A 16,161-nucleotide genomic window follows, 5' to 3' on the forward strand; every position below is an offset into this window, starting at 1 on the left:
AGTCAGTATAGGAGGTGACTATAGTATAGTAGGGCTGAGTTTCGATAATCGATTTTCCAATTAAAATCAATTTCACCTTGAATAAAGCGACATCGATTCATTTCTCACCCGATGGCACGTACACGCCGTTGGGGCTGAAAGCTGACAGCTCACAGATCCTGATGCTGCAGATTGTGTCACTCTCCATCCAAAATTGACTGAACCAGCAGCAAAAGAAGATCCAAACTATGCTTCACATTTCGCTTCACATAAACATCATTGTGAATTTCCTCTTACTTTTGCTTTTTTTGGCTTCTACCACAATAAAATCACACTTCCTACACAGCTTTCTCTCTCTGTGTTTTTCAAGAACAGTTTCTCATCTCAAATCTTTTTTTTTTCTGCATTCGTTTGCTTATTACCCACCAGTCTACTGTCGTTTACAGCGGTAGACTGGTTAAAAAAAAAAAAAGAGACATCCAACAAGAAAGCCTCATTTTTTTATGTTCAATACCAAAGAAATGTAAATTTTTTTAAATTATGCCAAATTGCAAAACGCTTAGCTGTGTCTCTAATAAAACCTCTAACATTGCTCTGCTTCACTTCAGCAGCATTAGGTAATGATCGTATGCTGATTCATGTTTTTTTTTTTTTTCGGTTTTTGTTCTACTGCAGAATATTTTTAAGGTTATCTGCTTTAAAGCCAGGCCAGGAAAATCTCCTTCATGTTTTTCTGTGTTTTATCCTCAGTTACTTTGACACAAAGGCATCTGCTGTGATGCTCACACCTCTGATAAAGTCTTATAGGTGTCAGTACTGACAATTGATCAGACTTATAATATTTCTGACTTAGTCAAAATTGACTGAATCGAATCGAATCGTGAGATTATGAAAAAGAATCGAATTGATTCTAGAAATAGGGGCGATACCCAGCCCTATAGTATAGGAGGTGACTCACCCTTTTTTCCCTCCCAAAATGTTAAAATGATAGCTATGAATCTACATCTTTGTCATGGAAATTTCCTTAACGTGTGTTTTTGTTCTGACCTTGAGAATCAAAATACATTATTAAAGCCAGGAAGAATTTTTTTTTTTATTGCAGACGCTCAGAAAATAAATATGAATGATAAACTGTGAGCTCTATATAAGAAAAATAAGTACAAAGCAAAACCAAGGTGTTAAACAGTATTTCAAAGTTAAAAAAATACTATGCACAGTATACACATGAAAATATTTCAGGTATCATAAGGATTTCTGTTTTTTTTTATGATGATTTCCGTTGACGTTCTGTGGTTAATTGTGGTTGAATGGCTTTTGCTGAAAGTGCTTGCAACATTTTAATGAAAACTATATTAAGAGAACTTTCACCTTTACAGTACACAGTAAATAAATATAATGTACAGTAAGAAAAGAAGAGTAACCTTATAAATTCTATAGTTTCTTCCAACACCAAAAAAAATCAGTAATGCTACCTCACTGAAACTAGCTTCACTTTGTTTTTGGGCATGGTCTTCCTTAAAGATCTCCAGAAGTTGCTGTGGGAAGGTTCCCCTGACCTCCAATCCAGGCTGGGTAGCACTCCCAAGGCCCTTTGCACAAGTGTGGGCAGGGGGGGATCAGGCTGGATAAGAGATGGCGAGGCTTTAGTGGTCCATAAAAGCAGGAGTTTTAGGACAGAGTTTTGCAGCAAAGCCTAAAAATGTGTAAAAACCCCCAAAACAAAACAATAATGATAAATAAACGATAACAATCTAATTGTTAAGAAATTATAAATATTTTCTTGTTTAAAAAAATTGCACCTTCATCGTAAAAGAAGATTCACACAGCTATTGGTTTCAATTTAAGTCACTGAAGTGATTAAATGAAACTTACAGGATTGTATTCGGGTTGTGCTTCTTGCAAAATGAAAGTTTTCCACTGGCAACTTCTACATAGTCATTATTTGCTAAACATAAGTGTGAAGTTTGGAAGGAAAATTGCATGTTTTCATAATGTGTCCAGGGAAAAAATAAAGCTTTAGAAGGTACACTTAACTGCCAAAAGTATTCAATTACCATCAAAACATTTGTTAAAATGAAGTCCACAGCCACAGGTGTATAAAACCAAGCATCTAGGCATGGAGACCGCTTCATCTTCCTCCAAGAGACCTAGAAACACTTATTCATGCCTTAATCACCTCTAGACTGGACTACTGCAATTCACTCTATTTGGGTCCTTAACACTCATCTCTCCATCGCTTGCAGTTAGTCCAAAATGATGCTGCACTTCTTTTAACAGGTGTTAGAATGCATGAACACATCATTCCAGTTTTAGCAAATTTACACTGGCTTCCTGTAAAGTATCGTATTGATTTTAAGATTCTTTTACTTACTTTTAAAGTTTTAAATAATATGGCGCCCAGTTATTTAAACAAACTCCTCAACATGTATGACCCCAAAAGAGGGCTGAGATCACCTAACCAGATGCTCTTAGCACAACCGAGGCCTTGATTGAAGCATAGAGGAGATCGGGCCTTCGTAGCAGCAGCACCCAGACTCTGGAATAATCTGCCAGTGGAGATTCGTACTTCAGAGTCTTCAGTCTTTTAAGTCGCGTCTTAAAACTCACTTTTTTACTTTGGCTTTTAATTCGAGTTCAGTTTGAGTACCTGTTTTATGTTTTTAATGTTAATTCATTGTCTTCTCATTTATCAGTATTTGTTTCTAATTTATCTATATTTGTTTCCTATTGCTTTCTCTTGTTCTTAACTGATTGTGAAGCACTTTGATTAACTGTTAGTTAACCAAAGGGTTAGTTGTTTTTAAATGTGCTATACAAATAAATTTTGAATTGAATTGAATGGAATCTGGAGCTCAGTGAACTCCAGTGCGGTACCGTGATATGATGTGTATAAGAATGTCTTTTATTTATGTATTATTCACATTATTTTATTGTATAATGCCTTAGTGCCACTGGATTTTAGCATGTCTCACACTCAAGCAGTTAGACAGATGGTGGGGGTCTGGTAAGGAAGTTGGGGGGAAGCAGACAACTCCACAGGAAGAGTCTTTTGTGTCTTCGAGGACTCTGGGAGGTAGCAAGGGAGTGTGAACCTTAAGGTGTGAAACAGCTGTGTACTGCCTTTTGTTCCTAGAGAAGGTATTTAACTGAGAGCCATGCAAGGCTCAGAGAGGGACTCTGCTGACCGTCTGCCCCACGGTCATGCATCCTCTCCACCAAGCTTAGTTTTCTGTTCTTTGATTTGATTAAAGAATGTTAGCTACCGCTCACCACTTGTCTGCAGGCTTTATTTAATGGAAAACTTCCGCAATAAGATGATGTCACAAACAGGATGGTCCGTGTGATCGCTGAACAACGGTTCCGTGGACGGGCTGATCACCCCTGAGAGAAAAGGTACCGTTGGGGGTGTCCAAATTCATGGGCTGCATTTGTAGGCCGATTACGCCACAGCGATGCGACAAAGGCTGCCCAAATTCGTAGACTCCTCCGAATGCAGACAAATACGTCCTCCTTTTCCACGAATTTTAAGGATGGGTCGGGTGTGTCCTTTATGGCCCACCATATCGCAGAATTCATAGCGTGGATCAGCCAATTCCAGTTTTCAACAATAGCGGCCGCTACTAAGTTTTTAATATTACTCTTATTACTCTTTCTGGGTCACAAAATAAACTTTTAACATATTTTCAGGGGAGAACGTAGCTGTGTAAACTTCAAATATCTACAAAGCTGTTGAAGCAAGTAAGGTGGCCAATTTTTGTATGCGATTGCAGAAGAGATTTAAAACTGTGACCTAGAAGTGTGATTGTGAGAGTCGTTTTTGCCACAGGTTATCCCGGGGGGATCAGTAATCAATGAATTTTAACCTGTCTTACATGTAACAGTCCATCTGGTCTGATTACTACTAGAGATGGACCGATCCGATATTACGTATCGGTATCGGTCCGATACTGACTTAAATTACTGGATCGGATATCGGAGAGAAATTAAAAATGTAATCCGATCCGAAGTATCACAAAATCACCTCACAAAACGCGCTGATTGGCGTAACCCAGCTCTGCGCATCGGAGCAGTATGTGTCACGTGATAGAGCGGCTGTTGTCTGCCAGACCTGTCGGTGGTCTGTTGGAGCATTTGGAGCCTCGCTACATGCTTCCTAACCGCGGCATTTCATCTTGGCGAAAACTATCCCAGAGAAGTAAAGCAAGTGTGTAAGTTCACCCCTGAATGTTTGCATAGTATTTCCACGTTAAGCTTAACAACTGATATATGGATCCACAGCTGGACTGGCCATCGGAGTTCCATATTGAGGTGAAAAGGAAGCGATTTGTCCCATACTTCAGCTAGAATTAAAAAATAGACACAAAGCTGGAGTTATTCTGTCTTTGCTGTGCAGTTGCATCTACTTCTCTCATTCACTCCCCCTTCCTCTCCTGTTATTACTTCAAACATGAAACTGATCAATGATCAGCTGATCGGCTTTTCTGCAGCAAGTCCCGTCTTTCAGCTTGATAAGCTGTTGTTAGAATGTATTTAATATCACTTTCTAGTATCAGCTGAGGTTTGCTGGAGCCACGGCTGTAAAAGCTGCTGGTCATGATATCCGTTTGGATATGTGGTGAGAGGGAAACATGAAGATGAAACCAGGAGATGTCTTTACTGAATCATCAGAGCTGAACAGGTGATGGAGAAACAGGTTTACCTTTTAGGTGACATGAATGAGTTGAAGGGAAGTTATGAACTGTTTCTGAGAGATAACACCAGGATCCTTTTTTAGGTAGCTGACGGCTGGTAACTGTGCAGGGGCGGGTCTAGCAAAGTGTTGCCAGGGGGCCAGGTAGGGCATTAACAGGGGAAGGGGGGCACAAAGAAATATTTTTCTTTGTTATGTCATTTAAAAACTTTGAACAAATAATTATCTGAATCTTACAACAAAAGTGGTCATCTGATTAAATGTATAGAAATCCATTATTGTATATAGTAACTAATAAGTGTAATATACACCCTAGTAAGCTATAGTACGTTTTCCTTTGGGAAGGTACCATCTGTGCAGTCTGCAATTCTGTTGAAGAAAGATGTTGAATCTCTTTAAATATTGTAGAAAAATAATTGATTTCTGTGCATTTGTTTTACACATGCATTAAATTAAAGTTGATTACATCGATTAAGAGCGGGGGGTGGTTCCCTAATATTTTTGCTGGGAGTTGGCAACCCTATTAGTTAGGTAGGTAAGTACTCTATAAAATACCAGAATAGGGAGGATGGTGTAGGTTTAAATTTATTAGATTGATCAGTATTGCTGAACTATAAAATGTTTTGGGTGGAGTGTATTTTTTGCATACAGGTATAACAGAATAGCTTTAGTCCCTTGTTTTTTTAAAACTTGAGTATGAACTTCTGCAAAATGCAGCAAGATATTTATTAAAAACTGTTTTATTGATTACAAAATGCGCTGTATCGGATTCATATCGGTATTGGCAGATATCCAAATTTATGATATCGGAATCGGTATTGGAAAAAAAAGGTGATATCGTGCCATCTCTAATTACTACAGAAACTATACAAAACAAGAAAAAGTTCTGCTTTGTGAGTATGTAATCCTACCTGAACTCCTGATTCCAGTTCAAACACAGCATTACTGTTGGTGAAGTAGTCATCTGACAGGACACAGATAAGCATTTGGCTTTTCTTTAATGCAAGAACCACGTCATTTGTGTATGCTGTAGAGAAAAAAGAAATTAGGAACCCTTTTGGGAAACATCTCTCACACAGACACAGATATATGATCTTTTAACCTCCTCCAGGAATCACATCCCTCTCCAGTAGACAGAGGCGATACCCCCACTGGTCCTCTAACACTTGGGGCAGCAGCACCTCTAGTGGCTTTTTGGTAGCTTTAACTTCCTCGTTAAGTAGGTCGGTGATACACAGGTCTCCTGTCAACAAAAGAAACTGTTACTTTATGTTTTTTAAAAATGTAATAGGGTGAAAAAAGAATCCTTGCTTTGGCTTACCTTCCTCATCATTAAGAGGTGATCTGGAGGAAATGATCTCACCTCCCAACACTTCTTCTGATGCAGGGCTCCACACATACGACAGAAACACATCAAACTCTTTCTCATCTGGTAGAGGTGTCAAGTTGCGAAAGACAGCGTGAGAAAAAAAATACATATGATAACAGTCTTTCTTTGTGGAGACAAAACAATATATTGACTGCCATTAATACAAAAAGTGACTATTTTAAAGCATTGACACAGCGTTTCAGTTAGCCTATGGATTTAATGCCCATCCTGAAGTAATGCCATGTCCTATAAAGAGGAGAGACAGGTGTGCCAGTCTATGTGCATCTGCATTAACCTCCATTGTGTTTTCCATTTTTAAAGTAGCATCTGTAGATGAGCTGTATCTCCAGCCATTTTACACGCACGATGATTATCAGCCCACCCACCGGCAGGAAGGCTGTAACTAGATACCCAACCAGTGATGGCCATTGCACTGCAAGAAGAAAAAAGCAACAACAAAAGAACAACTTTTAGATTGTATTACGTCTTCAAAGCAGGAGTGACCGACATGGGAAGCTGGATGGGTAGAAGCTGGAAGACAAAACTGAAACAGTTTAACTACACATTAAGCAGACACAGAGCAACCCTCGCGTGCTTTAAGAATTTTGTTTGTGATGAATATGAGTTAAATAGCTTTCTCTTTAGCTTTAGATTGGATTTCATCACATTTTTTGCTTGTTTGGTGATTAGTTTTTTTGTTTTTTTTTTGCAAAAATATTGTCTATTGCAGCAGACCACAACAGTGACTAAAGCACAGTGGTATAACAGTGTTATTACACATATATTCTGACTAAAACATGAACACATGAAGTAACAATAAGAACATTATTACCTTTAATTTTCCTTTTCAGCTTGATTGTGGCGCTGATGTTTCCAAATGTATTACTGGCGATGCAGGTGTACGTGTACGTCAAGTGATGTGGTGTCACCTCATTTATCGTAGCTACCTGTATGACCTCGTACTCTTGCGTGTACTTTTTCAAAGACTTCTGTCTGCATTACAGAAATGATGTTGAGAGCTTTGCATGCTACATGAATGGATTTTATAACATTAGTAGTAAGGGACTGATGCAACTTACTTACTGTCTAGTAGAGTCATGTTACCATCATTATTCATGTACCACTCTATCTTTGGTGAAAAATTTAGTTCAAAAGGAAAAAGTGCCTTACATAAGAATGTGTAAGGCTGGCCTAAATTGAGTGGAGGAGAAAAAAAGCCATTAAAAGCAGGTCACTAGAAGTGACACAAACAACTAATGGGCTGCTTGATTTTGTGTGTTCACTTCCTGTACATGTTTTTCTTTAAAATAAGTTTTTCAGAATGATGTAACTAATCACCAATTTCCACTTCCTTTGGCTCATTATCAACAGGAATCCTGGGAGGACTGCGTGATGGCGGTGCTGTGAAGGCGATTGGAAATAAAGTCAGAAATGTGTACCTAATTTACTACAGAAACAGTCATACACATATAGATCTGAGCTCTACTTTGAAACAGCCACTACAACAATTCAAATGACTCCTTGCAATCTGTGTATATCAAGACATACCGACACCTTAAAATTCAGCAAGAAACAAGCAGAAATAAGCCAAGATGCAGGCAGCTCTGTCAGGCTGATTTTTGCATCACAACACTTGTCAGCAAGCTACAGAGGGGCTCAGAGCACAGTATGTTTTAACTGTAACAGCACTAACTTATAGCTAGCTGCATACCCAGAGCTCTTTTAAAAGACAAATCTACAGATAAATGAAATGTACTATCACCATATGTATTTGCATGCATTCTAAGTTGTTCTTACACAGGAAAGCAATGATAGCAACAACCACACAAACAGTTAACCACTTAACCACCTACTGTGGGTTAGGCCCTGTGGTATTCAGTTTCTGAGCAGCATATGAACCAAATAATATTTTTTGGTAGAGTGTGTAATGTACAAATTGAGTCTGGGATGTAAATGGTTTTCTTATAGGGCAGTGGCATTCAGGTGTCCCTTGTGTAATTGTATATTTCTTGAAATTGGATTGGAATATGGATGAAATGCCATTGCATCAGTGTAAATGAATACACTAATGACATACTGGTGAAAGAACAAATTTGTCTGACCTGGCCTAGAAAAAAAATATTATTGCAATTTATAGAATCTGACTTTTCAAAAGTGTGTTAAAATGGATGCTTAAATTTGGGACACCTGTTTGACGTGCAAATGTGTAAATGAGTACGTACAGACATTAGATCTTGCAAGATATGGCCATGCTGTTTTATCCGGTAGTATGCGCTGGCCTAATTTAGTATTACTTTTTTATCTTATTAGACTGTAGTATCAGATTTCTAATTGGCCAAACTATCTATTAAGGCTATCTATCTAGCCTTTAGTGGCACAATCTTTTGCAAGACGACTGCAATAAATAACCTAACAAAACAAAACAGAAAGATGCAAGTTGTGTAACCAATGTGTTTTCTTCCACTGAGTTACATTATGTAAGGATTATAATAAAGCATTATATTAAAATTCCCTTTTTAATAACCTTTAAGAGTGGTGCTGCAGCTGACATGAAGCATGGTATTGGAGCTTTCAGAAAAAAAAACTGTTGTGAATAAAACAATTGGTGCAACTGGTTATGAGTTTAACTTCACAGTTTAGCAATTAAACTGGGAAGCTGGAAGGATGGAAACTGTGACATTAAACTGAGCAGGGCGATAAGATAAGCTCTGTGTGTGATGTCTGCTGTTTTGCAAGTGCACTATAAGAGATCAATGTGGACACTCAAGTGTGCAATAGCAAGAGTACAACAAGATAAGACAAGACACTGTTGGGAAACAACACGCATTCGCCATCAAAATAAAAGACGTGCACCAGATAAGAAGTTGCAACGCGCATTTGCGTACATATAAAAGCCACTGTTTTTGTCTGCTAGAGTGGGATTTTCACGGGATATTCTGCACCATATCTCTGTGCGTTCATCTTTTATTTGAAGCCAGCTCACCTCCTGCAACCACTTTTCCGAGAATACGTGCTTCTTTTGTGGTTCGGACTCCTTCTTACATTTATTTGGAGGTGGAGGAACACCAAAGTAATTGCTTAAAGGAGCTTGCTTCTTCGACATCTTTAAGAATTCTAAACAAATGTCTGTCCTCCTCCAGAAAATCTTATGTACGCAAACGCGCGTTGCAACTTCTTATCTGGTGTGCGTCTTGTATTTTGACAGCGAATGCGCACCTGTGGACCACTTATGTGCACCCCTGTTAATAGCTATGGATCACATAGCAATAGCAGGAAGCAGGAATAGTGCAGTCGCTGAATGTTAATAGCTAGACTATGTATAGAGCATTAACCAGATAAAACATCTGGCAGCTATTGATGCTGTGCCAATCAGTGTTTCAGTGCAGAAATGTTTTAGTGAATAAATGAAAGCTTAAAGATGCTGGTGTTGAGGCTCATGATTTTAAGCGGAAGAATTATGGGCGAAAATGAATGTTGTGATTGGTAGCTGCACTGAGATGCGCAGAAAGGACGAGAAGTCTGTGCAACTGTGTATGTATGAATTGGACTATGTAATTTTAAATGCCCAGCAGTTAGGTGAAGATTAACAACCCTAGAGTTACAGTTAGGTCAATACCACACAACTTTTTGTAGTTTTGCTTGTTTTTTTGCCTGCTGTTCACTATTACAGTGGATTTTAAAATCAAACAGCCAAAATGCTATTGAAGTGCAGTTTCAGCTTTAATTTAAGGACTTTGACAAATGTGTTACACAAACTGTTTCGGAATTACAGCCATTGTTATACATATTCCCATACTGTTTTTTCTCATATTTGGATGCTGTTCACTGGAACTCTTAGTGTGCAGTCCAAAGAGGTGCAAATGAAGGAGGCCATCATGTTGAGTCTTAATCATGTGCCAAAAACCAGTATGGTAGATTGTAAAAAAAAATAAATAAAAATGAATGCACTGGCCAGTTCAGCAACACCAAAACATCCTAAAGACCATTGAAGACAACTAAAGTTCTTGATCACAGAAGTTTTAACTTGGTTAAGACAAACAAACAAAAAATTTAAAAAAACTTTCGCAACATCCAGCTAAATTAAGAACTTTGTCAAGAAGGTAGGCATATCACTGACATCTACATTCAAGAAATTGCCTCATGAATGTGCGTACAAAGAGATTACAAAAAGTCGCAATCCACCGATTGCATTTAAGAACAGGAAGGCCAAATTAGACAGGCAGAAAACTTCATGATCCAAAGCATACTGCATTATGTGTCAGAAAAGGTGGTGCAAATGGTTACGGGCATGTATGGCTGTGAGTAGAAAAGGTAATTAGTGTTTACTGATCATGTGACTGCTCGTAGAAGTAGCAGGATGAAGTGTACAGGGCTATACTCTTTCTCTGTACTCTGCTCAGGTTAAGCCAAATGATACAAAACTGATTAAACTCCACATTACAGTGCAAATGGATAATGATGGAAAGCATAGTGCAAAAACAGAGATGGGATACTATTTAAGTCAGTCAGCTGATCTGTAATCCCAACAGAGCATGCTTTGTAGTAACTGAAGAGAGAGACCCCAAACGAGCAGCACCCAAATATTATTATATTCATATTTACAAGCATCCTGTTTGTTGCGAAGAGCTCATGATTTTAAGTGGACGTAATCTTGGGCGGAAGTGATTGGACTAAGTGCAGAAAGTGTATGTATGAATTGGACTATCAACAGTCTTTGTGGATATGCACATTCTACAAACTGCCTGTGAGAAGCTGGAGACATTTCTCCTAAAAAACACAGTGCAGCTGCTCATGTTTGCATTAGCTTTAAGTTAGCATCACTGCACACACGGGTGTCAGCTCATTAGCTGAGTGGCTAAATATGTAGAAACTGTGAATATTCATCAGTTAGTTAAGAGATGCCAAGACAACCTAGAGTGCATGTGATACTAATACGGAGCCCGCACCATCTTTGGATGTCTGCCGATCACTCTTCATTCCTTGAACTGACTGAGAGACTAGAAGCTAGAGGTGCAGAGACTTTTACTGCCAGATATCTTCCAACAGCGAGTTCTTTTCCTCATCATGCTCTTCCAACAGCATAAAGACTGCAAGTTCGGCATTATAGGGTACAATATTTTATGTATTTTTTCATCTTTGAGTGAAGTGACCATCACGTTTTGGGCCACACTGCTCCCAAGCATCACTTCAGGCCTGCAACAAGTTTTCATTTCTGTTGGTGTTATTTTATTTTAACATATGCTGGCTTGAGTGTGTGCACAGAGAGAGTGTGGACCCCCCTTTGTGTTACTGAAGTTGAATTTGAGTTATCCAAATGACCATACCAAACATAATGAGACATTTTAAAGTAATTGTAACCCGGCATTTTACACAATTCTCTGTTTTAGTTTTCAAGATAATTTAATTCAACTCAATTGTTTCTGAAACTGGTCCGAGTCATTTTATTTCCTTAGTTACTAAGGTTGGGGCATTTGATGACTAAGTGTTACATTAGCGATTTGTAAGTGTACTAAATTTGTTACTTTTACAATACCTGCATTTGATAGTTTTAAATAGGTATCCTAGTATTTTAAAGTTAGTTTTGATCCTCTTTAAATAGGGGGTTATTTATTAAAAAAAAAAAAAAATGCTGTAATTTACAGCTAATCTAAAAATATTGATTATTAAGCCCCTTGAATTAAAGCTGAAGGTCTGTATTTCAGTTTCATCTTGATTGATTTTAAAATCCACTGTGGTAGCACAAAGAAAAATGACACAAATTTGTCATCATCCCAAACAATTATGGTCCTAACTGTATGCTACTGTGTTTGCTCAAAATTGGTGGTACTTACAGGGAGTGCAGAATTATTAGGCAAGTTGTATTTTTGAGGAATAATTTTATTATTGAACAACAACCATGTTCTCAATGAACCCAAAAAACTCATTAATATCAAAGCTGAATGTTTTTGGAAGTAGTTTTTAGTTTGTTTTTAGTTTTAGCTATTTTAGGGGGATATCTGTGTGTGCAGGTGACTATTACTGTGCATAATTATTAGGCAACTTAACAAAAAACAAATATATACCCATTTCAATTATTTATTTTCACCAGTGAAACCAATATAACATCTCCACATTCACAAATATACATCTCTGACATTCAAAAACAAAACAAAAACAAATCAGCGACCAATATAGCCACCTTTCTTTGCAAGGACACTCAAAAGCCTGCCATCCATGGATTCTGTCAGTGTTTTGATCTGTTCACCATCAACATTGCGTGCAGCAGCAACCACAGCCTCCCAGACACTGTTCAGAGAGGTGTACTGTTTTCCCTCCTTGTAAATCTCACATTTGATGATGGACCACAGGTTCTCAATGGGGTTCAGATCAGGTGAACAAGGTGGCCATGTCATTAGTTTTTCTTCTTTTATACCCTTTCTTGCCAGCCACGCTGTGGAGTACTTGGACGCGTGTGATGGAGCATTGTCCTGCATGAAAATCATGTTTTTCTTGAAGGATGCAGACTTCTTCCTGTACCACTGCTTGAAGAAGGTGTCTTCCAGAAACTGGCAGTAGGACTGGGAGTTGAGCTTGACTCCATCCTCAACCCGAAAAGGCCCCACAAGCTCATCTTTGATGATACCAGCCCAAACCAGTACTCCACCTCCACCTTGCTGGCGTCTGAGTCGGACTGGAGCTCTCTGCCCTTTACCAATCCAGCCACGGGCCCATCCGTCTGGCCCATCAAGACTCACTCTCATTTCATCAGTCCATAAAACCTTAGAAAAACCAGTCTTGAGATATTTCTTGGCCCAGTCTTGACGTTTCAGCTTGTGTGTCTTGTTCAGTGGTGGTCGTCTTTCAGCCTTTCTTACCTTGGCCATGTCTCTTAGTATTGCACACCTTGTGCTTTTGGGCACTCCAGTGATGTTGCAGCTCTGAAATATGGCCAAACTGGTGGCAAGTGGCATCTTGGCAGCTGCACGCTTGACTTTTCTCAGTTCATGGGCAGTTATTTTGCGCCTTGGTTTTTCCACACGCTTCTTGCGACCCTGTTGACTATTTTGAATGAAACGCTTGATTGTTCGATGATCACGCTTCAGAAGCTTTGCAATTTTGAGACTGCTGCATCCCTCTGCAAGATATCTCACTATTTTTGACTTTTCTGAGCCTGTCAAGTCCTTCTTTTGACCCATTTTGCCAAAGGAAAGGACGTTGCCTAATAATTATGCACACCTGATATAGGGTGTTGATGTCATTAGACCACACCCCTTCTCATTACAGAGATGCACATCACCTAATATGATTAATTGGTAGTAGGCTTTCGAGCCTATACAGCTTGGAGTAAGACAACATGCATGAAGAGGATGATGTGGACAAAATACTCATTTGCCTAATAATTCTGCACTCCCTGTATATATATCATGAACTTTTAACCATAGTGATAATATCTTGATCATATAAGAAAACAAAAATACACATACATATGAGAACATGAAGACAGCACTTACGTATAACTATGACCTCAACCCCCGTCCTCAAAGTCCATGTCACTCCTCCCTCAATTATTTGTGTGTGACAGAAAAATACTCCATCATCCTTTTCATGGACTGGTTCGAGATATAACACCTCTCTGACTTCCCGGGACGGCCTGTGTTGGTCTGAAACCTTCTTTTTATTCTGTAAGAAAGCACACTTGTTTTGCTGTGATTTCAATGTTTAGATTGTGAAGTGGTTACTACTATCTTGTATGGAACTCACCTTGTACCAAGTGACATTTGTGTTGTTACTACAGCCGAAGCCTGGGCAGGAGATTTGACCACCAGCACACACAACCAGGATTTTAATGCTTTCATTACGCCAAAGGCATCTCATTTTCTCCACTTGCAGACGGAAGAACAGCTTGTTGCCACTGGATAGCAGCGACACGAACATGTAACAGAAATTTGTGAAGCAGCAAGTCATTTACACTCATTGAAAACAATTTATTTTGCATTTGAAGATAGATTTAAAAAAAGGTTTTAAACAAGTTTTGATTAAATTACTGCACTCAATGAACTGGGCCGCATTCAGATTTGTGAAAGGTACTATAAATGTGAAGTTTCATTGACTAATGATAACATTTAAACATCTCAGAGGTGTGATTCACACTTTGACACTTTTAAAGTGAAAACAGGTTTCGCATTCTCATGTGTATATCTGTTAGTGGCTGAGAAGAGGTGTCTTGCTGAAACACCTACGGTGAAAATGATGAGGGTGAAACCCACAGACATCTTTCTATGCTAATAAACTTCAATCTGACATAAGATGACCACTGACAGGAAAAGTGAATAACACTGATTATCACTTCATCTGTTAGTGGGTGGGATATGTTAGGGAGCAACAGTTTGTCCTCAAAATTGATGTTAAAAGCAGGAAAAATGGTCAAGAGTAAGGATTTGAGTGAGTCTGGCAAGAGCCAAAGTGTGATGGCTAGACGACTGGGTTAGAGCATCTCCCAACCTGCAGCTCGTGTGGAATCACTGGTAAAACCAGCGACAGGGTCCTGGTCAGAAGAAGTCGAGTCAACAGAGGCAGTGTGATGCATTTGGATATGTTTTGCTGGGAAACATTGGATCCTGTCATCCATGTGGATGTTATTTTGACACGTACCACCTAACTAAGCAGTGTTGCAGACCATGTACACCCATCTGGGGTGGCTGTAGCTCAGGTGGCAGAGCAGGTCAGCCACTAATCAGAAGGTCGGTGGTTCGATCCCAGGCTGCCTCCTGGCTGCATGCCAAATATCCTTGGGCAAGATACTAACCCCGTGTTTGCCTACTGGTGGTGGTCAGAGGGCCCGGTGGCGCCTGTGTCCAGCAGCCTCGCCTCTGTCAGTGCGCCCCAGGGCAGCTGTGGCTACAATGTAGCTTGCTATCGCCAGTGTGTGAATGTGTGTGTGAATGGGTGAATGACTGAATGTAGTGTAAAGCGCTTTGGGGTCCTATGGACTAGAAAAGCGCTATACAAATGCAGGCCATTTACCATCTGTGGGATGTGCTTGAAAAAAAACAGTCCAATCATTGTAGGCCTTACCTCATAACTTACAGGACTTATATAAAGACTGTGACTAAAAAGAGAATGACAAGACAAGATCCATTAATTAAGTTGTGCAGAAAGGTGGGATGATTTGCAGTGTGATCCACTCAGAGGGAGTCATAGTTTAGATTTCTAAATTATGACTTAAAAATAAAGTTAGTAAAATAAACCAAATGTCAGACAACACTGCCAGATACCACAACCCACCTTCAGGGGTTTAGAGGAATCCATGCCCTGGTGGGTCAGGGAAGGGATTCCTTGATTAAACAGTGATTTTTAGTAACATTTGGCATTTTGTGCTATTTTTATCTGAGTCCTCGTTAGGGTCTCTATGGGCAAGAGAAACAATTACAGCAGCAAAAAACAAAAAACTGTTCCGGGGTGCAGTGTCTTTAAACATACCTAAAATAGGAACAATATATCACTGTATACAACATATCAGTACTTGAACTTAGCATTATTTACTTTGTGAAACATGAATAATTTCCAGAATGCTTAGCTTCAGCTATAAACAGTTTTCCACAGTCTAGGAATTGCTCTTCATTTCCTCCTCCTTCAGCACTGGAACTTGTACTCTTCATATCCACCATCTTTGAACAGTTACAGTATGGCATCGTAAAGTTTTGTCCCTCCGCAGCTTTGTAGTGCTTCTGAAGATCTGGACACACAGATGAGTCGTGTTGTTGTCATATTTCAATCTAAAATAGTCACTCTTCACACTTCCTCTAAAAAAAATACAACATTTTAAAACACTTCTGCTGTAATGTATGATTTACAATTTGTATTATGATAAATACCTGATTTGTTTGTTTGATGATTTGCTTCACAGTATCCCTTCAAGGAAAGGTGTAGAAAAAACAGGAAATATGCAGTTTCCATGCTGCGTCTTCGAATCCGAGAAAGCCGGTTGTTGGTGTCAGGCGTCGCAGTGATGGAGTTCTTAGTATTGCCTACTTTTCATGTTCTTTCTTCTTCTTTGGTGGAAAATCTTGCGGTTGAAGCAATTCACAGGACATATGTTGCAGCATGTGGTGTCATACAATTTCCTGTTTAGTTACACCCGAAC

The 16,161-nt window shown here is 39.1% G+C and overlaps 1 protein-coding gene across 1 annotated transcript; it reads right to left on the reverse strand.

The window, feature by feature from the left end:
- Window positions 1-1,218: 1,218 nt before the first annotated feature.
- LOC146678874 (interleukin-18 receptor accessory protein-like) lies at window positions 1,219-16,103 on the reverse strand. The gene is made up of 12 exons (XM_085404300.1): window positions 15,893-16,103; window positions 15,561-15,753; window positions 13,779-13,929; window positions 13,529-13,697; window positions 7,377-7,439; window positions 7,118-7,229; window positions 6,871-7,031; window positions 6,334-6,471; window positions 5,991-6,098; window positions 5,772-5,912; window positions 5,581-5,696; window positions 1,219-1,672 (listed from the first exon to the last, which is right to left on the reverse strand). Exons 1-12 carry the CDS (start codon window positions 15,972-15,974, stop codon window positions 1,448-1,450), a joined length of 1,659 nt encoding a protein of 552 aa, XP_085260426.1. The 5' UTR covers window positions 15,975-16,103; the 3' UTR covers window positions 1,219-1,447.
- Between the last annotated feature and the right edge of the window lie 58 nt (window positions 16,104-16,161).

Source organism: Rhamphochromis longiceps, linkage group LG1 (assembly GCF_057381845.1).
Source record: "Rhamphochromis longiceps isolate RC_006_pf linkage group LG1, R_longiceps_female_GT1.1, whole genome shotgun sequence".
NCBI lineage: Eukaryota > Metazoa > Chordata > Actinopteri > Cichliformes > Cichlidae > Rhamphochromis > Rhamphochromis longiceps.

What these genes read in the sequence shown, in the direction of transcription:
- LOC146678874 (XM_085404300.1), bottom strand. Translation starts at nt 15,974, where the DNA reads ATGGAAACTGCATATTTCCTGTTTTTTCTACACCTTTCCTTGAAGGGA. An exon ending in GCCAAAGGAAGTGGAAATTG is followed by an intron (nt 7,230 to 7,376) that starts GTGATTAGTTAC and finishes CACTCAATTTAG; the next exon opens with GCCAGCCTTACACATTCTTA. An exon ending in GGATGTGATTCCTGGAGGAG is followed by an intron (nt 5,697 to 5,771) that starts GTTAAAAGATCA and finishes TTTTCTCTACAG; the next exon opens with CATACACAAATGACGTGGTT.